This window comes from Clarias gariepinus, chromosome 15 (assembly GCF_024256425.1).
Source record: "Clarias gariepinus isolate MV-2021 ecotype Netherlands chromosome 15, CGAR_prim_01v2, whole genome shotgun sequence".
Taxonomy (NCBI): Eukaryota; Metazoa; Chordata; class Actinopteri; order Siluriformes; family Clariidae; genus Clarias; species Clarias gariepinus.
In genome coordinates, this window is record NC_071114.1 from 24,077,591 (window position 1) to 24,101,815 (window position 24,225).

At 36.1% G+C, this 24,225-nt stretch overlaps 4 protein-coding genes across 4 annotated transcripts; all 4 read right to left on the reverse strand.

Annotated features, from left to right (window-relative positions):
* Positions 1-6,278: 6,278 nt before the first annotated feature.
* On the reverse strand, positions 6,279-7,250 carry LOC128543447 (hydroxycarboxylic acid receptor 2-like). The gene has a single exon (XM_053513875.1). It carries the CDS (start codon positions 7,248-7,250, stop codon positions 6,279-6,281), a length of 972 nt encoding a protein of 323 aa, XP_053369850.1.
* Positions 7,251-9,052: 1,802 nt separating this feature from the next.
* On the reverse strand, positions 9,053-12,228 carry LOC128542718 (hydroxycarboxylic acid receptor 2-like). Its single transcript, XM_053512692.1, has 2 exons — positions 12,128-12,228; positions 9,053-9,965 (listed from the first exon to the last, which is right to left on the reverse strand). Exons 1-2 carry the CDS (start codon positions 12,226-12,228, stop codon positions 9,053-9,055), a joined length of 1,014 nt encoding a protein of 337 aa, XP_053368667.1.
* A 1,242-nt stretch (positions 12,229-13,470) lies between these two features.
* On the reverse strand, positions 13,471-14,439 carry LOC128543444 (hydroxycarboxylic acid receptor 2-like). Its single transcript, XM_053513871.1, has one exon. The coding sequence runs from the start codon at positions 14,437-14,439 to the stop codon at positions 13,471-13,473; it is 969 nt and encodes a 322-aa protein (XP_053369846.1).
* A 4,046-nt stretch (positions 14,440-18,485) lies between these two features.
* LOC128543407 (hydroxycarboxylic acid receptor 2-like) lies at positions 18,486-19,454 on the reverse strand. Its single transcript, XM_053513824.1, has one exon. The coding sequence runs from the start codon at positions 19,452-19,454 to the stop codon at positions 18,486-18,488; it is 969 nt and encodes a 322-aa protein (XP_053369799.1).
* Positions 19,455-24,225: the final 4,771 nt, after the last annotated feature.

The window sequence follows — 24,225 nt, forward strand, 5'->3', positions numbered from 1 at the left end:
ATGACGAAGACATAGCATCTAAGATGTTGAATAAAACACCACTGTGTTTCAACCCTGATTATTGAACTTTGTTTCCCTGAACAATAAAATTAAACATTACATGACATGTTGTTTTATCTCTTCCATAGATAAGCAGCAGAATCTGATTAGCATAACACATTACATTTACACTTAGGCATTTGGCAGATGCTCTTAGCCAGAGCGACTTACAAAAAGTGCTTTAAAGTTTACATCACTGGATAAATACTTACCCTGGGTTAACTAGGTTAATAACTAAGTGCCATTAGTCCAACACAACTGGGAAGAGGATTTGTTTTTGGTGTGTGTGTGTGTGTGGGGGGGTTAGTCCAAGTACTGGAGAAACAGATGCGTCTTGAGTCGTCGTTTAAAGATAGTCAAAGTCTCTGCTGTACGGACATCTAAAGGAAGTTCATTCCACCACCTAGGTGCCAGAACAGAAAAAAGCCTGGATGAATGCCGCCCTTGATCCCTGAGAGATGGTGGAGCAGTGCTGGAGGATTGGAGGGAACGTGGTGCAGTGCGTGGTGTGATTAGAGCAGAATCAGCACCAGTTGTTTATATGCCTCACTCATATGGACAACTGGTGGCATACAAACAACAGCAGCAGCTGCCTAAATTGGATGCAAATGAAACCTGATTTTAGAGACTGAAGGGGTAGACTGAAGGCCACGATTTGTCAGGGTCTCAACCAAGAAATCCTCAAGCGATCATTTGCCAATACACAAACACTATTACCAACCGTGAACCCAAGTAACCTGCCTGTACCAGTCTGGGAGCTGATGAACATAAGAAACCTTGCAGAGATACGTTGTGTTTTTACCATTTGTTCCCAACATCTCCCACCTGATATAGAAGTAGGCTTTTGTATTAAAAAATATATAATTATGTCCATTAATGATGAATGAGGACTAACTATCAAGTACCGTTATTCCTACCACTTGTCACCTCAGCATTCAATTAGTAGTGTTCAGCTAAGATATTCTTTAAACATAATCTGCACAGCATATACAGTATAAACTGGTCCATGTCCTTAGTGTTTCAGTGTCTTATTAATCGCCTTCCTATGAAACTCCGGAGACGTTTGTCACGTCTCCATGAGTGTGCTCTAGAATCAACTATTTGTAATGGGGGACAAATGAGAATTGTGTGTCTATGAAAATGTCTTCCCAGGGTATATCAGCTCCAAAGAAGTGCTTATAGACCAAGCCAAGGTATCTACTCTCAGGACTTTAAAGGATTTACAGTGTTCCACATCAAATTATTACCATTGCACAACATCTATCATCTCTCCCAAAAAGTATCTAAATATCTCATATAGAACAACACAACCAAGAAAGCTTTCAACAAACTCAAGGGAGCTTTCACCATAACTCTAATGCTTATGCACTCAACTCTTTTAAACTCATCATGATGGCACATAGTGCTATACCCAGGTACAGAACTTATTGGTTATGAGGTTTGGTATTAGGCAGAACTTATCAACTTCTAAGAGAATGGCATTGGTGTAGGGCTCCATTAACACACATCCTTTGACATGACATGTCCAGCTTGTATGTGACATGATCTTATGTCTTGATCTAATGAACTGAAGAGGTACATTTTTGCACACCCTGACTATGTGCATGTCCTTTGTGAAGAGCCATGCTCAGTCACTGGGTTCATACATGGGGTTACCTCTTCTTTATCCATCCACAAATGTGTCATTGCTTGGGTGGCCCATTCAAGATGTTGATGTTCTTGTTCCCATACTTGCTCACTCCTTAAAAAACACCTATTCCTGGCATGTAAGTCAGTGGGGTTGGTGTTCCGTGGGAAAGCATTAGCCATTGAAAAGGCATTAGCTTTTTTTTAAGTTCTGGAGTGATTTTTTTTTTGCCACATTCAGAACATGAAAGTAACTATGCTCTTTGGTTGCATGTGTATAACAACCATAGGAAACTTAGATGGTTAGATCTTTTATTTTGTTTGTTAGCCTGATGTCACAGTCGTGGTCATTCCCATTTCTCCATTATGCTCTCCATACACTGCAGGTAAACTCTGAATTTCAGTCACTCACTAAATCTCAGAGGATGCCAAAGTACCTAAATATACTGTAAAAAAAATATTTTTGCTATGCTATGGGTAGGCCAGGCAACCAAGTCAGAAGTGACTTGGAAAATTTGTCAGATGGAGGGAGGGCTGTCATGAAATCTACTGCTATTGTATATGTGACCAGGGATGCTGAGGGATCTGTTGAGGTATGAGACATAGAAACAACTTTAATGTTTTTAAAGTCTGGCATTGATCCAAACTTGGGGGCTTGTTATTACTGTATGTCATGGTTGCATTCTGAGTTGGTTATTTTCCACCTGTGGTAGTAGGTAGCCACACGGTGAAACTTTGATTTTCCATCATATACTCTATTATCAGAGGCATCAACTTCCACCACAAAAGGTTTTAATGGATTGTGGTGTTTAAGAAAGAGTGCAGAAATAAAGGTTTACTTACTTATTCAAGAGCATGGGTATTGGAAAGATTCCACTCAAGGCATTTACTTTCATTTTAAACTAGGAAGTAATTGATCTGCAATCATATCCAATTCCCCAATGAAACACGAATAGAAATTTTTATTTCATTGACTACAATGACTTTATCTGTGTTCGTGAGCACTCTGGCCCAGTAATATACCCAAGGAATGCAACTTTCTTAACATGGAATTTACACCTCACCTACCCTGTCTGAGTGTAGAGCTGTCTGGTTGACATCCTAGAAAATGTTTAACTTTTTTGATATGCATAGGAAGATTGAGGGGGATGGATTAAGATGTCATCAATACTGTACATGAAAATGTATAATGCTAACTTTCCCAGTATTTCACAAAGCATGTTGTTGATTAAACATTGATGCTCAGCAGATGCAGATGATAACCCATACCAAATTACTTAATATTTATTTATAGAGGCCAGAGGTAGCATTAAAGACAGTTTGCATTTATCTTTCTTACAGATATGTACTAGGTTGTCCAGTTTTATGAATATTTGGTCCTCTAGTTAAAGTTAAACTTTATTCTTTCTTGTTTTACAGCGTTTTCCATACCAAATGTTCTGTGCTATTACACCCCTAGTTATAAGTATTCGGCAAATGAAAGACCTTTGAGCCAACTCCCTATCATCCCTGTGTCTCTTTCATTAATATTCTCCCAGGTTCTTTACTTCCATTCCAAAATGTATCCTTTATCTGGCCCAGAAGCCAAAGCAATAAAAGAATAGATAACTTTTAACCTGTAAAACATGAAGCCTCCAACTTCAACTGCTGCAGATTTCGTCTTTGTGGAGAAAAGATACAGCCTATTTTGCTTTATTTTATAAATAGTGAGTCAGCTTCCAAGGTGAACATAGTGTGGAGATGGTTTGAACCAATGTGAAAGAAGTGACATCTTGGCCACCCAACTTCAACACAACAAAGTAGTTGCAGAAATGTTCTGTCAGTTAACTATGGGTTTCTGCTCTGTGGTAGCACTGCTATTTTTCAGAGGCAAACTGAAGAAGCTCCAGTGGGAAGGCTTAGCACTTCAGTTATTACAAATTCATTCCCAGGTTGTAGGCTCTGCACCAGTTCATTAGCTGGTGCACCTCCTCTTTTTGCACTTGTCATTCTTGCTGATGAGACCCACAGATAAGTTGTGTCATTGGTAAACATCAGATGTATTGCTAATTTGTAAGACAGCAGAGTGAACAGCAGTGGACTAAGAACACAGCCCTGGGGATACCTAGTACTCAGTCAGGTCGTGCTGAAGAAGCTGCTGAGAATCTGAACTGACTATGGTGCCTTAATCTGGAAATCTAGCTTAATCCAGCTGCAGAGAAAGGTGTTTAGTCCCAGAAGGCTCAGCTTTTTAATCAGGTGCTGAGGAGTGATGGTGTTGAATGCTAAACTAGAGTCTTCAAATAGCACTCAAATATACATTCCCTGGCCATTGGATATACTGTAAATTAGCAAACACATTGGACAATTACTGCAGTGATTAATACGTATCAATAATGGCTGGCGACAATAATTCTAACCCTAACTGATACAGTAAGTAACTCTTATATTAAACAACCTTGCCTGAAGACTGAAGAACTGTTAACTTCACAGAAAACATGTGGTTAAAAAAAAATTGTGATCAGAGATTCATTTCAAATGGTGAAATAACCTTGTAAGAAAATCAACAGTACAAATCACAGCTATGTTAGTGAAAGTAAGAGCATTTCCACATGCACAATGCAAAGAGAGCTCAATACAAGTTCAATAAAACACAAGATCAGTACATAATCAACAGAAGATCTGGGGCAAAAATGAATGCAACTTTGAGTGGAAATAAATGGTGTGGTACGTGTCATTTTTGTCCTGGTGGCTGAAAGCCAGATGAAATGAGGTGGAGATGGTGTCATCCATTGAGTAGTTTGAATTATATGCAAACTGCAGAGGGATCCACTCACTGGTCAAAGCAGATTATAGTTGTTCATAATGTCGATCCTCTCAAAGCACTTCATGATGGGTGTGAAGTGGGTGTAATCTAAGCATTTTTTGTTTTGTTTGTTTTTTCAAACAGTTAGTTTACTCTAGGTTACTGATCAGGAGGTTAGAGGTTTCAGCCCAATTGCCCCTGTTAAGCCATTAAGCAAGGCCCTTAACCCTCTCTGCTCAAGGGGTGCTATATCCTGGCTGACCCTGCTCTCTGATCAGACCTTCCTGGGATGTGCAAAAAAAATATTTCACTATGCTCTAAGGTACATGGGACAAATAAGTGAATCTTAATCTTTTGGTAAAAAAAAAAAAAAGATATGATAAGGTTTATATTTAAATGTGTCCTCACTTACTGGGGATGACTTACAGTAATATGTTTTATAACTTATGAACTATTTAAGTTTACTTAAGGTTTAAGAGGTTTTGTCAAACAGAAAAAGATAGATATTAACTTGGAAAGTTCAAATTAAACAAATGTGTCTAACTCACAGAATAATATTTTAAAGGTAATGGCCATGATTCACCTCCATCAGTCTGTTTTTAGGTTTATTGCCATTTAGTTTATTCAATATTATTGCTAATGTAGTGTCTTTTTCTAGAGAACTATTTTGCATATGAATGTCCAAGCAGATAGACAAAGAAAACACTACATATATTTGGATAGAAAGCCTCCTGAGTCTGACCCAAACCTCGCAGATCCAGATGCATTGCAGCCATAAATGCTTTCCTGACTCCTGTTAAACTTAAAGTCTGATGTGAGGTGAGAAAACAGAGGTAAGAACATCCAAATTTGCTGCAAATTTGAATTCATTCCAAATCATGTACTGTATTTCCCAATCATTATACGCTATTATTGTCGGTACAACATACAATATACAATACAATTGTTATTATTAAATAATGCAATATTGAACATGCTGTGAAAAAATAATGGTGCATCCCCTACTTTTATAAACACAACAAGCAAAGCTACATTTTATATACTGTACATCATAGAGCTAATTATATTTACTTTTTTACTATTTAATAAGTGAACAAGTTTCAGTAGAAAAATTAAACATTATCATTTTAATACTGACAGAAGGTAAATGATTTTGGTGCATAAACTAAAATGAGTTAAAGGAAATGTTCTGTCCACCTGAATAAACAGTCCTTTTTAGCCGCATGGCAGACAGATCTGATGTTTAATAATGTTTAAATATGTCAATCATAATAAGGTGTTCTAAAAATAAATAGTGGGAATCATTTTGCACATGCAAACAAACAAAAAAGAAACAACTGAATTAGTATTTTTCAAATCCTGCATAAATGTTGAATAATTTTTTTTTTCACTTCAAGATTTTTTCTTTATTTTTCTTAAAAAATGTACATAAGAAGATAAGCTACCTATAAAATAATAGCAATCACAAGGACTGTAAGTTGTTTACTAGTTAACAAGTTATAACTAGTTATAGATCTATTCCTTTAAAAGGAATAGAGCTATAATAACATTTACTAATTTGAATACATGAAAAACATAAAAACTATGTCACTTATTCTATGCTTGGCATGTGAGAATATATGTTACAAAACAATATTAGTTAAACTATCACACCGTTTTTTACACAATTAATAAATTAACGTACCATTTGTTTGTTTATTGTGTTTCTAAGAAAAATGCTTAAATTAATTATTTATCCCAACTGATCTATCATGACCATTAAAATTATTACTATAACAAACTTAATCTTTGCGGTAACAGAATTTTTCATGTTTTGTGCTAATAGACTTCAATTGCTTATTACTGTGGGTACACTTCTGTTCTCTGCCACTATCTCTTCTTTTTGCCCTGTAAGTCTCTTTAAAACTCTCTGCAGGGTCCCACTATATGCAGGACTAGAGAAGTAGTAAATCAGAGGATTGAGCACACTATTGAAATAGGTGAAGCAAAGTAATACATAAAAAACTGTATTTGTCTCACTGTAGTATGAACACTCATGGTGCCAAATCTGCAGGATCCAAACACCAACTCGTAAGGCAGTGCTTGGAAAAAAGCAAAAGAAAAAGACCACAACAACGATAAAAATGAAGTGGATGGCCCGGTTGACCTTGCCTGTGGTGTCCACCGTTTTCGTTTTTAGCTGCCATGTAATGCAGGCTGTGCAGAAAATAATGATGCTACCTGGCACACAGAATTGGATCACATAGAAAGTATTTTGTCGGATATAAAGCAGACCATGGTCAAAGCAAATGTTGAAGCTCTCACACTGAGTGTGGTTGTCGCCACTAAAAAAGTGTGGAGAGCCCAGCAAATCACCTGTAAAAATTATAACCATAGCCCATATGCCTACAGAGACCCACACTGCGTACCTCACATTCATCTTATTTATAGGATGTAGTGGGTGCACAATCTTCAGGTAGCGGTCCACAGCCACAGCAGTGAGGAAGAAGATGCTGGCAGCCCTGTTGGCTGAAACAAGACAAAGCATGATGCGACACAAAGCATCTCCGAATATCCAGTGCTGGCCCCTGATGTAGTAGTCGGCTCTGAACGGCATGAAGATGAGGACCACTAAGTCAGCAGTAGCCATATTTGCCAGGTAGATGGAGTTTGGCTTCCAGGTCTTCACCTCAAAGGCAAACATGACGAGGGCCAGAATGTTCCCTGTGATACCGCAGATAAATTCCATGAGAAGTATAGGGGGTATGACTCTTATTAAAATAGGGGACTGAAAAGCACAACAAGCTGTGGAGTTAGACATGTTCGCAGTACTGATGCACATGGAGTGAGAAACACATTACCCCACACTAATGTTTTATTCTACAGCCGTAGGCAAATAACTAGGTGAGCAAAACGTCAAACTACTCACCACCCACCACCCAAATTATAATGTAAAAAAAGATTATTGAAAAGACACAATGCACTGTGGCATGGCAACTTTTATTATTTAAATAAGTGCAATTAGTGAAAATTTTAGATTAAGTATAAACAGTGACTGTGGTTTTCATTTGTCCCAATCTGCTGGTTTGCCACCATGTTTTATTAACCATGGTTTTAAATCAAAGGTAAAATTACACTTACACTTAGGTAGATGGTAGATTTTTATAATAAAAATGTGTGTTCTTGTAATGATAAAGTAATAATATTTTATTGGTGATGGCCATGGTCACTTTCCAGCAGTCTGTTTTAAGGTCCACTGCAATTGCATTCATTCAGTCTTATCGCTAATTTTGGGTCTGTGATGGAAAAGTATTTTGCATGCTGATGTCCCAGCAGATGGACAAAGAAAAATACATATATTTTTATAGAATACCTGCTGAATCTGGCCCAGACCTTAGATCCAGAGGCATAGCAGCCATAAATGCCATCCTGACCTCCTTTTGAATGATAAATCTATGATGATGTGAGAACACACTCAGATTTCCAACAAACATTTATTTGAGTTGTGAATGTTTCACAATCATTATACACAGTTTATTCATACTACAGTATGATTACAATTTCTGTACAATATACAGTACAATTGTTATTATTGAACAATGTAGTATTTTACACGGTCTCAAAAACAAATTATAGTGCAATCACAATTTTATAAATACCACAAGCAAAGTTACATTTTATATTCATCATAGAGCTAATGGTATCTCGAATTTTACTATTTAATAACCGAATACATAACTGAGAAAAAAAATCTGGCACAATATCAGGTGACTTTAGATCTGATAATTTTGGATCCGTGTCTCTAAGCAGAACTTGGTGGTTTGTAATTTCGATTTTCCTGCAAAAACCGACATGGGTGTGAGAAAATGCCCTGCCCACATGAATAAATTCTTCCATTCAGCCACATGGCAGACAGACATTATGTCACTTATATGTCATTAAGTTCCTAAATGTGTAACAGGGGAAAGACTAGACCCAAATATGTTGTCCTTATTTAATGGGTCCTTTTTTAATACTCCAGGTACAAACATGGATATTAAAATATATAAAGACATCAAAACTGTTAATGACTTCAATTATACTATATAGGCTAACTACATGTATATATGGAACAGATCAGATCTGCTTTGAGGTTTAATGTTTAAGTACATCACACTCAAAGTGGTATTTAAAAGTGTTCTAAAATGAATAAATAAATAGTGGGAATACTTTTGCACAATTAAACGGATTTTTTTTTAATCCTGCATGAATGTGAAAAGTTTTTTTTCTCTTTACGATCTTCACTTTTTAAAATTTACTAACATGTCCATAAAAAGATAAGTTACCTCTAAAATGATTGGTTTTACAAAGAGTTGTGATGATATACTGTATGTAACAAAACATTATAAGTTTAAATGCCATACATTGCGGGAATAGACTAATATTGCTTATCTATCATTTGTTGGTCATTGTGTTTCTATCAAAAATCCTAAAAGCAATACATTTATGGCAACTTAAAAATCATGACCAATTGAATTATCACTATAACAAAGTACATCTCTTGAGGTAAATTTTTACGTTTTGTGCTTATTGCTGTCTTTATTACTTAATTGCCACAATCTCTTCTTTTTCCTTTGAGTCTATTTAAAAATTGTCCCAATATAACAGTGTTCCACTATATGCAGGACTAAAGAAGTAATAAATCAGAGGATTTAGTACGCTATTGAAATAGGTGAAGCAAAGTGATATATAAAAAACTATATTTGCCTCACTGTAGAATGAAGAGTCATGGTACCAGATATTCAGGATCCAAATAGCAACCCTTGAGGCAGTGCTTGGGAAGAAGCAGAAGAAAAAGGCCACAGCAACAATATAAATGAACTGGACGGCCCTCTCGATCTTCCCCGTGGTGTCCATTGTTTTTGTTTTCAGCTGCCATGTAATGCAGGCTGTGCAGAAAACGATGATGCTACCTGGCACACAGAACTGGATCACATAGAAGGTATTTTGCCAGATATAAAGCGGGCTGTTGTCCAAGCATATATTGAAGCTCTCAATGTGGTTACCTACATTAAAAAAGTTTGGAAATCCCAGCAAATCAATTGTAAAAATTATAACCAAAGCCCATAGGCCTGCACAGACCCACATGGCGTAATTTAGGTTCATTCTATTTAGACGATGTAATGGGTGCATGATCTTCAGGTAGCAATCCACAGCCACGGCAGTGAGGAAAAAAATGCTGGCTGCCCTGCTGGCTGAAACAAGGCAGAGCAGGATGCGACAGAAAACATCTCTGAATATCCAGTGCTGGCCCCTCTTGTAGTAGTCGGCTCGGAATGGCATGAAAAAGAGAACCAATAAGTCAGCCATAGCCATATTTGCCAGGTAGATGGAGTTTGGCTTCCAGGTCTTCGATTCAAAGGCAAACATGACGAAGGCCACAATGTTCCCTTTGATGTCACAGACGGCCTCCATAAGAAGTATAGGGGGTATGACTCTTTTTAAGATAAGGGACTGAAAAGCACAACAAGCTGAGGAGTTAGACTTATCGGCAGTACTGATGCAGATGGACTGAGAAACTCCTTACCCCATGCTAATGTTTTATTCTACAGCCGTAGGCAAATAACTAGGTGAGAAAAACGTCAAACTACTCGCCTCCCAACAACCAAATTATAATGTAAAAAAGATTATGCAAAGACACAATGCACTGTGGCATGGGAACCTTCTTCATTTCAAGAAAGTGCCATTAGAGAAACACAGAGTAAGGATAAACAATGACTGTATTTTCCATTTGTCCCAATCTGGCTTAAATTTGCCACCATGCTTGATTAACTGGGCATTTAAATCAAAGATAATGTTGAGGATGGATGGCAGTCACAAATTAAACGTATATTAAAAACGTGTGTTCTTGTTAATTGTTAATTGCCAAGTAAAATTTTTTTTTTAATTAAGCTAAATTCATTTTAATACTATGCACAAAATCAGAAACATTCTCTTAATGGCTATTATAAATACTTACAAATAAATGTCTCCTATGAGCAATAAAAAAAGGCTAGATAAGGTTAAATTATTGGTTAGTCGCCAACCTAGAAACCTTTATTTATCCAGTTATTCAGTCATTCATTAAGTAATTTTGCCATTTAAATAAATTCGTTTCAGCACACAGACAGATTTACTCTGCTCCTTCCTCACCAGGTTCAAGATCCCAGGTTCAAACCCCACGATCACCAAGTTGTCACTGTTGGGCCCTTGAGCAAGGCCCTTAACCCTAAACTGCTCAGACGTGTAATGAAATAAAAATACAAGTCGCTCTAAATAAGGGCATCTGCCAAATGCCTAAATGTAAATGTATGAATCATCTACAAGGTCAACAAAGAATAGTTCCTGGAATAGTCCTGGGTGAACATGGTGTACCCTGCCTAGTGCCTGAGTCCTGTGGGTTAGGCTTAAGGCCTCTTGCTACCCTATACATATTAAGCAGTATAGAAAAATAATAAGTGAGTAAGTAAATGAAATTACCAGCAATAATCCGGTTGGCCAATAAAGTGAAGATAGTGTGCTGGTAAGTTGCATCATTGGTAAATGATACAGTAACTCCTCATGTCTGAAACAACTTTGATGATTTATCCTGTGGTTGTGGAAACACTGTTTCTGTGTTTCAGAATGGTCAGATTATTGCCCTGAATCAAGCAGAGAAACAACTAAAGAAATTTCTAAAATGACTACAGTTGGGTTAAGAACTATCCAAGATTACTAAAACCTGAAAGGATAGTGCTGACCCATCAACTTCACAGAGGAATTTAAATATGATCAGAGATCAATTTAGCTTTTGATTAAACTGCCTTGTAAAAAAAAACAAAAAACAAAACGAGAGTACATGTCATAGTCATAGCATAGTTTAATAGTAAAAGTAAAAGCAGTTCCACATGTGCAATGCAAAGAGAAATTAATACATGTTCAATAAAACACCAGATCAGTGCATCATCAATAGAACATTATCGTGTTCTATTGTGTATAGAACACAATAGAACACAAAAATTTATTCAACTCTGGATGCAAATAAATGATGCAATATGCACAGTATGTGTGTACTTTTTGTCCTGGTAACAGAAAGCTGGATAGAGCATGATTTTAATTATTTTTTTAAATGAATCAACTTTTTAGCAAAAGAAAAAAAAAAAACACATGGTAAGTTTTATTCTTAAATGTTTCCTCATCTGCAAGGGATGACTTTGACATTTGGATGAGATGTTTTTTGTTTGTATAACTTATGAATTTATTAAGATCATTGAATATTTAATGGGAGATTTTGTCACAAAGAAAAAAATATTAATCTTAAATCATCAAGGTCAAATTAAATGTGTCCAACTTATATAGAATATTATTTTATTGGTGATGATCATTATCGACTTCCAGCAGTCTGTTTTCAGATCCACTGCCATTTGATTCATTTAATCTTATCACTAACTTTGCGCTTTATGCTGGAGATCTGTAAGCTAACCAAATGCCTGAGGTTGAGTCATGTCAATCGGCACTTCTTTCTTATTATTCATCCTAACAAGAAAGAAGTCAAATTGACATTATTCAATTTCCAGATAATCTCACCTGGATGACTAAGGCTCTTCATAGACTTATGCTAGAGAAGAATTTTTGCATACTGATGTCCCAGATGAACAAAGAAAAAAGAAATATTTGTATAGAATCCCTGCTGAAACTGACCCAGACCTCAGATCAAGGTGCACATCAGCCATAAATGCTATCCTGACCCCTGTTGAGCTTAAAATCTGTGAAGATGTGAGCACAAATGGTATCCATGCCATGGTTATAATTGCTGTACTTTGTCACAATATATAAGAAAAATTTTGCATTTATGTGTGAACACTGGTACAAGTTAAATGATTTTGGTGCAAGAACTGACATGTGTATGAGGAAATACCCTGCCCACATGAATAAACACTTCCAATCACCCACAGACTTCACATCACACAGATGTTATTAAAGTCCTTAATGTGTTACAGTAGAAAGTCTAAACACCAAATGTAATGGGTTCCTTTTTAAAACACCAGTCAAAGACATTCGTTCATTCTTTCATGATCACACCAGTTAACCTGTGCACAGGGTTGCAGGGGCATGGAACCTACTGTATCCCAAGACACTTAGGGCACATGGTGGGGTACATGCTGGACAGGATGTCAATGCATCGCAGGGTGCATGCCCACACACACACACACACACACACAAAGAATCTACCAGGCAATTTGAGAATGCTAATTAACCCAATCTAAATGTCTTTACATTGTGGGAGGAAACCAGAGTACCCAAAGGAAACCAACCAAACATAGGAAAAACATGTAAAAAAACACACCCACAGACCTGAGCCGGAATCGAAACCGGACCCTAAAGGTGCGAGGCCACAGTGCTAACCACTTATGTGAAAGAAAACAAACTTGCTATTTTTAAAAAATGAAAATTCAAATTTGATGTTTAATGTTTAAGTATAGTACATCACACTTAAACGAATGAAGGGTGTTTTAAAAATAAATAAATAATTTTGCAAAAATAAAAAAAAACCCAAAAAAGTATTTTTTAATCCTGCATGAATATACTGTAGAATCTATTCTTTCTCTTCAAGATTAAGCTTTTTTTAAGCACTTAGATGTCCATAAAATGATAATAAACTACATATAACATAATTAGCCTTCACAAGTAGTGTTAAATTGGTTACTAGTTAACAGTTGCTATTACAAAAGGCATGGCTCTATAATAACATATATTGATTTGCATGCATGACAAATATAAAGATTGTGTCACTTACAGAAAGTTATGTTTGACATGTAATAATATACTTAAAAACATATTAAAAGTTTACATGTCACACATTGCTGAAATAGCCTAATAGTGCTTTACAGTACAGTTTTATGCAATTAGTATATCTACCATTTGACAAGAAAGCTTAAAGCAATTAATTATGTGAACTAAACTATCATGACCATTTGTATTATTACTACAGTATAACAAAGTGCATTTATACGCTGACTTTTTAAGTTTTGTGTGAATAGACTTTAATCAGTTATTACTGTAGGTACACCTCTGTTTCCCGCCATCTCTTCTTTTTGCCCTGTGAGTCTATTTAAAATTTTCTGCGGTGTCATACTATGTGCAGGACTAGAGAAGTAATAAATCAGAGGATTTAGTACGCTATTGAAATAGGTGAAGCAAAGTGTTATATAAAAAACTATATTTGCCTCAGTGTAGTATGAACACTCATGGTGCCAGATATGCAGAATCCAAACAGTAACCTTTGAGGCAGTGCTTGGGAAGAAGCAGAAAAAAAAGGCCACATCAACAATTAAAATGAACTGGACGGCCCTCTTGATCTTGCCTGTTGTATCTATTGTTTTTGTTTTTAGTTGCCATGTAATGCAGGCTGTGCAGAAAACGATGATGCTACCTGGCACACAGAACTGGATCAGATAGAAGGTATTTTGCCAGTTATAAAATGGATTGTTGTCCAAGCATATATTGAAGCTCTCACACTGGGTGTGGTTACCAACGTTAAAAAAGTGCGGAGAGCCCAGCAGCTGACCTGTACACATTATAACCAAAGCCCAAAGGCCTGCAGAGACCCACATGGCGTAACTCAGGTCCATCCTATTTAGACGATGTAGTGGGTGCACAATCTTCAGGTAGCGGTCCACAGCCACGGCAGTGAGGAAAAAGATGCTGGCAGCCCTGTTGGTTGCAATAAAGCAGAGCAGGATGCGACAGAAAACGTCTCCGAATATCCAGTGCTGGCCCCTGATGTAGTAGTCGGCTCGGAATGGCATGAAGAAGAGAACCACTATGTCGGCTACAGCCATGTTTGCCAGGTAGATGGAGTTTGGCTTCCAGGTCTTCACGTCAAAGGCAAACATGACAAGGGCCACAACGTTCCCCGTGATGCCACAGACGGCCTCCATGAGAAGTATAGGAGGTATGATTTGGATTAAAATAGGGGACTGAAAAGCACAACAAGCTGAGGAGTTAGACATATCGGCAGTACTGATGCAGATGGACTGAGAAACTCATTACCCCACTCTAATGTTTTATTCTACAGCCGTAGGCAAATAACTAGGTGAGCAAAACGTCAAACTACTCGCCACCCACCACCCAAATTATAATGTAAAAAAGATTATGAAAAAGACACAATGCACTGTGGCATGGCAACCTTCTTCATTTCGAGAAAGTGCCATTAGAGAAACACAGAGTAAGGATAAACAATGACATTGGTTTCCATTTGTACCAATCCAATCTGGCTTAAATTTGCCACCATGCTTGATTAACCATAGTTTTAAATTAAATGTAATGTTGAGACCAAAATTATACCCATAATAAGTCTCAAACAAGGCCAACAAAGTTCCTGGTGATAGTCCTGTGTGAACGTGGTAAAGCGATGACCGATATGGGGCTTAACTGTTGGGTCATTGGGGTGTCAGGTCTGTGGCAGCACTGCTCACATCCCTTCTAAAAGGTAAACCAAACTCCACAACATCCAGTTTGTGAGCGAGAAAAGAATACTGAATCTGCTTTATGCAAATGTCAAAGATCCTTACTGCTTCAAAGCAATTTCAGGGAGGTCAAATAATTTCATACCACTGTAGAAGCTCAAGGTGCAATGGCAACCAATGTGAGGAACTCGTCTCTGGAGGTCACCAAATCCCTGGTGAATCCCTAGAGCATGTGCTCTACTGCAATCTAAATCAAGCAAGACTAAATCTGTATGCTGCTTAAAAACTCTTCTTGACCAAAAGAACAGAGTTTTATCTGACAACACAGCAATCATGGAATGCACTACAGTAGTATAAAGGGCCATGGTGGAGAACTTTGCTGACTGATGCTAAGTGTACCAATTGCAGCCACTAGGTAGCAAACTGGATTGAATTATCCATACAGATGCTGTGACAAGAAAGGCCAAAAACAGCCTCTACAGGGAACTATCATTTTGTGGGAGAAATGGCATCACTGCAAAGGCTAAAAAAATCGTACAACCTAATTAGGAGGGCCAACTATGTTATTGTTAGGGCTGACAGTATATGTCAGGGCACAGACCGCTTTAATCACACACTTCTGCTGGTCTGTGCCTTGACATATCCAGCAGCAATATGACCTCTGGTATGGTGATATGGTTCCTCTGTCTGTGTGATGATGTAACTGCTGACAGTAGAATGAAGTATAATGAATTCTAAAGTGTTTAGGATTATATTTCGCTCAGCTCCAGTCAAGACCTTCTATTATAAAGGGTTCCCCTCTACTGTCCCTGTTAAATAAATGAACAATATACAAAAATACATGTGGCTGATTATTTTATTTGTTGATGGTGGAGGTAGGGTGCTAATCTCTGCAGTTTGAACTCATGTCTTTTCCAGGGAAAGAAGATCTGAGCATATTTGTGTATTCATAATAGAATATGCCCACTGCATATAAGTAACAACTCAAGCTTAAATATTTTCACATTTTCATTTGAATTTTTCTGTGGCGAGTGCCCTTTTTACTGCTATGGTCTACTTAACTAATCAGCAAAGGAAATTATTTGGTTTGAACTGGTGTTAAATGTCTTGTAAGAAGGTGACATGTCAGAGTCGAAGTTTTCTGCAAACTGTCATTAAGAGTCATATCCAGGTCTGAAATGGCACATTTTAAATCTTCAGTAACTGCTTTATCCTGTAAAGATCATGGGCCATTTAAAGCCTGCAAATACTGGGCAAGAAGCGGCACAGGGCACCATGCCCAAACACAACACCAGGGACAATTTAAAGTCATCAATATACGTAGCTATTGACATGTTTTTAGGAAGTGGGAGGAAACTAGAGAACCCAGAGAAACCTACTCCCTTGTGCCACAATTAAAATGTTTTTCATTCATTGCAATGACAATCCAAAAACTACTGTGGCCTAAACAGACATGCAATATGTTTATATATATATATATATATACAGTATATATATATATATACAGTATATATATATATATATATATATATATATATATATATATATTTACAGTTCTAAGTTCAGCACCTACAATGGGGTCTAATAGTCAACTAGTGAATATGCTTCTATTTTGCATTGTTTTCTAATAAAGCAATTTTATTAACAAATAATGTTAACAACAATCTAATCTAAAGTAGAATATTTACATGAATTTCTGAGGTTTGTAGTATTTGATTTGTCCCTTTATTTCTTAAAGGACAGTGTGCATTTGGGCTGGCATGGACTCCACAAGTTTGTGCAAAACTTTATGCTTCATTTTTCGATCGAATCCATTGGAGTGTTGTCTGAACATGTGCTTCAGCAGAAGAGAAAAGACATGAGGAAAATCTGACTTTTTGTACAAAGAAGTTAACACAGTCAATAACAACATTGCATATTAAATATCTAACAATCAAATCATTTGATTTAAAAAAGTATTTAGCCAGGTATTTTATCTCAAATAATCACAATAAATGTGTAATCATTTTTAATGGTTTATTGCTCAAATGATGTTGTACTTAGTCACATAATTAATAATCATTATAATATTTAAGTTTAAAAAATGTTACAGATTCTGCAAGAGACTTTAAGTGACATCGAACACTTTATTCAAAGAGTTTGAAAGGGGTGATCATATGAATTTTACACACTTTGCATAAATTTGCTTACATATATTTTTTTATTTAATACCTTATATAATAAAAGTGCAATATAATATAATAATCTAATATCATATCCAAGTACTCAAGACAATTTGTATAATACTTATTTTTATATTAAATTTTTGATAGCTTTCCAATAATAAACAAAACAATAAAAATATATTTAATTCCAAAAGGTAGCAAATTTAAAGTAGTATGTATGTATTTCTTATATTATATCCTATATTTTTTGTTATTAAGGTCAATAAATGGCCCAAAATAAGAAGTCTACTATTCTCAAAAAACACACATGCACGCTCACACACACACACACACACACACACACACACACACACACACACACGCACACGCACACGCACACACACCATTTCTTTTTACTTTTGGGTTAATGGTTTAGACTGTGTTTTGTTTACCAACCAGACATGACCTTCACAAGAGAGACTGGGGTCATTGAAGGTTTAACACGGCATTTTAGCAGATGATCTTTGACAGCAAATAATTAATTTCAAAACTATTTTTGTTTAAGGTACTGTATAGTATGTATACGTAATATGACCCATGCAATATAATAGTCTACTGTTGAAGTCTTTAAACAGATTTCTTTCTCAGTTAGGACTGATTTTTATAATTTATTATTTAAGATCTTTTACAAAATCAGAGTATTGCCCTGCACAACTACACTGTAGTGTTGATGCACAATCATAGATAGTAAACAGTAAATTGCATATTCATGTACCCATTTCTGAGTAGCACCATTTGGCATATTACCTGAACAATGATAGTACAAGTTGTATGATTTTGCTGCTGACAGTAAAATAGGTACAAATCTTTGTGGAAATTTAAATCAATTTTGTAACAGAGTTGTTGGAGTGCAATACACAGCTCACACACAGTTAATAAGAGATAATTTATCTGGTGTTTTTAGGTATAAAATGATCTGCCTTTCACAAGTCACCTCATGGCTTCTTACTTTGAAACCCTTTTCTGAAAGTGAAAGTCACTATTTATGAGTTCTTCTTTCAGTAACAATATTTTGTTCAAAAATAAGATTTACATAAAATGACAAGATATGTAAAGTATCTCATTGAAGCTAAGCTTGGCATGCAGTCACACACTTTGCAAGTCAATATGAATTCAGGTATCAGATGATGAACTTATTGAGTATTTCATAATAGTATTACTGTAGTAATTTATAGAGCTATTAAATCTACCATTTGTTCTGCCCCACCAGAAGGGTAAATATTGAATTGCTTAAGCTCTTACTTACGTTTTTTTTTCCCATTTAGGCAAACAACACTATGTAAAGCTGGCACATACACATCATAATAATTGTAATATTTACTATAAGAAAATTCACATAAAAGATACAGTAGTAGAACTTTTCACATATTCTGCTTAAATTTATGTTTATTCGCTTGCTGTAGACACAGTGTTGTTCAATGGGGCTGCCTTTTCTTTTTTCCCCATAAGTCTCCTAAAAAAATTGTCTATGACACCACTGAATGCTGGAGTGGAAAAGTAGTAAACCAGTGGGTTTAGCACACTATTGAAATAAGTGAAGCAGACTGAAGTATAAAACGCCAGATTTGCCTCACTAAAGTGTGAACACTCATTGTACCAGATCTGCAGGATCCAAACAGCGACTCGTGAGGCAGTGCTTGGGAAGAAGCAGATGAGGAAAACCATGGCGACCACGAAAATGAACTGGACAGCCCTCTTGATTTTCCCCGTGGTGTCCATTGTTTTCGTTTTCAGCTGCCATGTAATGCAGACTGTGCAGAAAATGATGATAGCACCTGGCACACAGAACTGGATCACATAGAAGGCATTTTGCCAGATGGAAAGTGGACTGACGCTCAAGCATATGTTGAAGCTCTCACACTGGGTGTGGTTGCCAACCTTAAAAAAGTGCGGCGAACCCAGCAACTGTCCTGTAAAAACAACAACCAAAGCCCATAGGCCTGCAGAGACCCACAATGCGTAACTCAGGTTCATCCTATTTATACGATGCAGTGGGTGCACAATCTTCAGGTAGCGGTCCACAGCCACAGCAGTAAGGAAGAAGATACCGGCAGCCCTGTTGGCTGCCAAGAGGAATAGAAGGATGCGGCAGAAGATATCACCGAATATCCAATTCTGGCCTCTCATGTAGTAGTCGGCTCTGAAGAGCAGGCAGACAAGCACCACTAAGTCGGCCATAGCCAGGTTAGCCAAGTAGATGGAGTTCGGCTTCCAGCTCTCCACGTGAAAAGCAAACATGCTGAGGGCTAGAACATTCCCTGTGAGGCCAAAAGCAAACTCTATATAAAGTATAGGGGGTAAGACTTGGATTAAAACAGGGGACTGAAAAGCACAACAAGCTGAGGAGTTGGACATGTTGGCAGTACTGATGCAAATGGACTTAGGAACCCTTTACTCCACAATGCTTTTTTATTCTACAGCCATAGGCAAATAACTAGGTGAACAAAACGTCAGAGTGCTGACCACCCACCACCCATATTATAATGTAAAAAGGATTATGAAAAGAGACAATGCACTGTGGCATGGCAACACTCTTCCTTGAGGTAAAGTACCATTAGTGAAACACAGACTAAGGACAAACAATGTGGTCCAACCTGTTTTAAAATTCACCACCATGCTTGATTAATTTCAACTGTGACCTAATAAAGAATGAGTGTCTATGTCAACAAAATGCCAAGGCTAAACAAAATGCCTCTAGGTTGTGGTAAATTAAATATAATTTCATACATAAAATTATAATAGCCAAAATGCAAATTTATTTGGAATGGCAGTAAAAAAGATAGATATAGTGCATTTCATTCTTCAAGGATTTATTCATCCATATACATTTTCAACATAAATACATTCAGATTTTCAACCATTCTTCTCTTTACTAATTTTGCATCTCCCATCATTCTGACAATTTTAAAATGACTAGTACTATTTAACTATGACATGTCCATAAATTATTGCATATTTGTACAAAATGTATTTGCTTTGTTAATACATATTTTTGTATGGGGACAATTTTTCCCTGTCTCCTACTGGATTGTCATCAACAAGGCTTCTTACAGAATTTGGGTTGCATATTCGATCTTTGGAAGATTGGTAGTGTTTTAGTTACATTTTGTTGGTTTCTTGGCTTTGCTGTGCATTTGGAATTTCAACCATTTATTTATTTGTTTATATTGTTTAAGATTATGTTAAAGTACCTTGTGGTTGTCCCTCTTATTTATTATTCCATCCAGTTTTTACAATGCACCAGTTTCATTGGCAGTAAAACAGAGCAAAAACATTGTTCTTGGTTTTGAATACCTCACATTTGATCATCCAGGCTTTCATTTGCCCATGTGTATCAGTTACAGTGTTTAGTTGAGAATGATGTGTGGATTTTGGAGCAAAGGCGTCTTTTTTGAATTGCAGCTTGTGTCTTCGTCATACCTGGCTTGTTCCTCATAATTCGAACCAATTTTCTCCCATTTGAGGGTGACTGTCAAATATTGCTCCATATCTTGTAAAAGTGGCTACATCAAAGTAGCAACAATAACCTTTACTTTTTGTACAATTATATGAACTGATCAGCAGATTGAATTGAATTGAGATATGAATTGAAATCAGCAGATGTTTGGGAATATTTCTAAGAGACACTACTAACTTGTAAACTCACCATCCTGATTTTTTTTAGGCCTGTATGGGGCTCCTTGGTTTCCCTATTATACTGTGTGTTAGGTAATCGGTGCTGTCAAACAAACCCCTTATAAGTTGGTCCAGAAAAACTACCAGCTGTAGTCAGCCATCATTATTAAATGAATGCCCACAAGACAGTAATTGTAAAAAGAAATCACTTCAAAGGACAAGAATAGTGCTCAACCTAATACTATTTCCACCAAATTTTTTAATTAGTTTATATGATGATCCATGTTATTTTCTTCACCCCTATTTTATTACAAGTTTATTTTATGAGGACTTAGCATTTCAGCTTAATGAGCAAAAAGAGTTTTGATTTAATAAAATTAACTGAGCTGTGGGTCACTCCTGCTTCTTTTGACAAACCAAGTTCAACGGCATGGGCAGATACACCAGCAAATAAAACTAATTTCTTTTTTTTAGCTGATGATATGACTCCTGACAAAGGCGGAATGATTTCTAAAGTGTGTAGGGTTACATTATCTGGTCAGATTCAACCACACAAAATTATACATTAATTATATAAAGTTTACGTCTACAGATCCTGTTAAATAAATAAACAATAATACATGTAGCTGATCATTTTATTTGTTGATGATAGAGGTAGGTGCTTAATGCAGTTTGACACTCATGTACTATCCAGTGGAATAAGATCTGGGCATATTTGCATATTCATAAATTAATGGTCCCACTGATTATAAGTGACAACTCAAGCCTAAACTTCTGAAGGTTTTTATTTGAATTATTCATAATATAGTGTGGTGAACACCTTCCTTACGGCTATGGTCTACTTACCTAATTAGCAAAGGAAATTATTTGGTTAAACTGGTGTTAAATGTCTTCTGAGAATCTAAAATAACAGAAGTGAATCGTAACTGCAAGCTGTCATTAAAAGTTATATCTGGGTTAGAAAATGCAAATCTTAAATGTGATCTTTAAAGCCACCAACTTTTATATTCTATTTCATTTATTCAGCAGTTTTTAGTAATGGCATTGTACTGGTGAGGAAACTTTGGGCAAGGCAATGAGAATTCAATACAAAACATACACATACCTGTACAAGAATTATCCTTCTGTATACATGTATACAAAATCATGTTTTTTGTCAATGGGGAAAAAACTAGCGAACCAGAATGAAACCCACATCCTTGTGCCATCTTCAATGTGTCTTTATATTTAAAACTGAAAAATTCACCTTATTCACATTATTTTTCATTACACCATCATTACACGTTCCAGGCCACACACTGGTGAAGAAATTCGTTTAAGCGATGACGAAAAGACCGATATTTAGTTCCTTGGGTATTTGGTATAAGTATAAATAATAAAAATTAATAATTGAATAAATAAATTCATAAAAAAATGAAAACAGTTCCCAACAGCGTTTGAATAACGGTACTTCTAGTCCTACGCATATGCTAAGCCTATCATAAGCATATGCATAATCTGCACAAACTTTTATCTGTGCTTCTAATGTAGCAATCTTGGCTTATAGCTCCAACTTCACTTTATATGACTCTAGGTAGGCCTCTTTCATTTAAGGTACATTTAGACATTTGGAAGATGCTCTTATTCACAGCGACTTACAAAAAGTGCTTTAAAGTCCTATGCACATTTCTATTTCTATTTCTATTTTTATTTTTAGTTCTATTTTTCCTAGTTTAATTTAAATTTTTATTTAATTTCTATCGTATTTCTTTTATTCATATTTATTTCTTATTTGTAAACTTTAATTCTCTTCTAGGGTCAATGGCAGTCGTATAATGCATTTCACCACATTTCGTACTGTGTATGTTTGTGTATGTGACAAATAAAATTTGAATTTTTTATTTTTTTTTTTTGGAGGATTCCCCCAAATATCTAATAAACAAATAGGTCTTTAGTCATTGCTTGAAGATTGCCAGTAAAATGGCTGTACGAAAATCTAGAGAAAGTTCATTCCACCACCTAGGTGCTTAAGTCTTCCTTGATCCCTGAAAGATGGTGGGACCGGTAATATCACTGACTTGTTTTTCTTTACAAATGATAACAGCTCTTCATACTTTCCCTCATGCTTCAAACAAACAGATTTAGCATTAGACATTTGTGAGAAGTCACTATGCACTTTTCCTGGCTTTGGTGTACAGTATGCGACTGATCACCTCTGAGTTGGTATCACTTGGCTGCACATCATTATCACTGTTACTTAAGTCCTCGAATGCCACACATTTGGACATTCACTTGTAACTCTAATCTTCCTCTTAATCTTCGTCAAGAACAGGTGATTTTTTTTGCATTAAGCTTCCTAAATTATCAAAATAACTTCAAGATAATAACAGCTCTCCAAGTGAGTATTTACTTCATCCTTCTTAAGAATTTTAATTTGTTTCCATTTTGACCCTGTTCAGTTGTCCTGATTTTTTTTATTTATAAAAAAGTACAAATAATTAAACTCTTTTCTTATTTAAAATTTTTAGGTTATCAGCGGTCGTGTAAGCATGTCACTTCATATCATACGGTGAATGACTGGGTAGGCCTATATGACGAATAAAATCTGAATTTGAAGTTTGAGATTTGGCGTCCTCCTCTGGCTATTGTATATGCAACTTTCTTCATCTTTTTAAAACAACAGCTTATTACTCTTTTATAACATTTACACAAAACATTCCAAGAGTGTTAGTCCTATGTGTAATGTGTAATCCTATGAATGACCAGTGCAACTTAACTATTTTACTGTATAATTGGAGATAGCTCCTGACAACCCCTTTGCTTTGTTTCCCTAACAAGCTTTCACTGATGCTATTGAGGCTCCATCTATTCCTTGTAACATGTAGTTAAAGCAAGGGTAGTACTTTCTGGAAAAAGACTGTTGCTATTTTCAATCCATGTCCAAACAAATACATCCCTCCCTTTAGATATTTCGATCACAAATTTATTTGCCAAATCTTTTGACGATGTTGTATATTCAAGTACAACATCATTAAATGATCAACATGCAAGTAACAAAACACAGGTCATCTCACAATGAAATGAAACCTACTGTAGAAAGAGTTATTTGTTTAGATTATAATAATAAATGTAATGTTACCTAGCATAGCATTTCAAATTGTGCATCAGTCTTACTAATCCAATTATGCCAACAGACACTTTAGGTCTTTCTGTCTATAAAACTCTACCACAATAAATATCATACAATATAGAGTAAATAACAACACAGCAAGAAATACAACCAATGTTACTGTAGGTAGGTTATGTCTAACACATAAAATATGTAAATAGCTACAGCTGCTGCAAAGCTAACATGTTAAGATGTTAGAGGACAGTTTTCTATAGCTAGTGTACCAGTTCTACTGTAGGCAGCAATATTCCCGACTTTCGTGCTACTATGGCTAACATCACAAAGCAGCCAAAATTTGGCAGACTATTTTGACTGTTCCACAACCACCTTTACTTTTTGTAGAGATGGTTAAGACATGTTAGG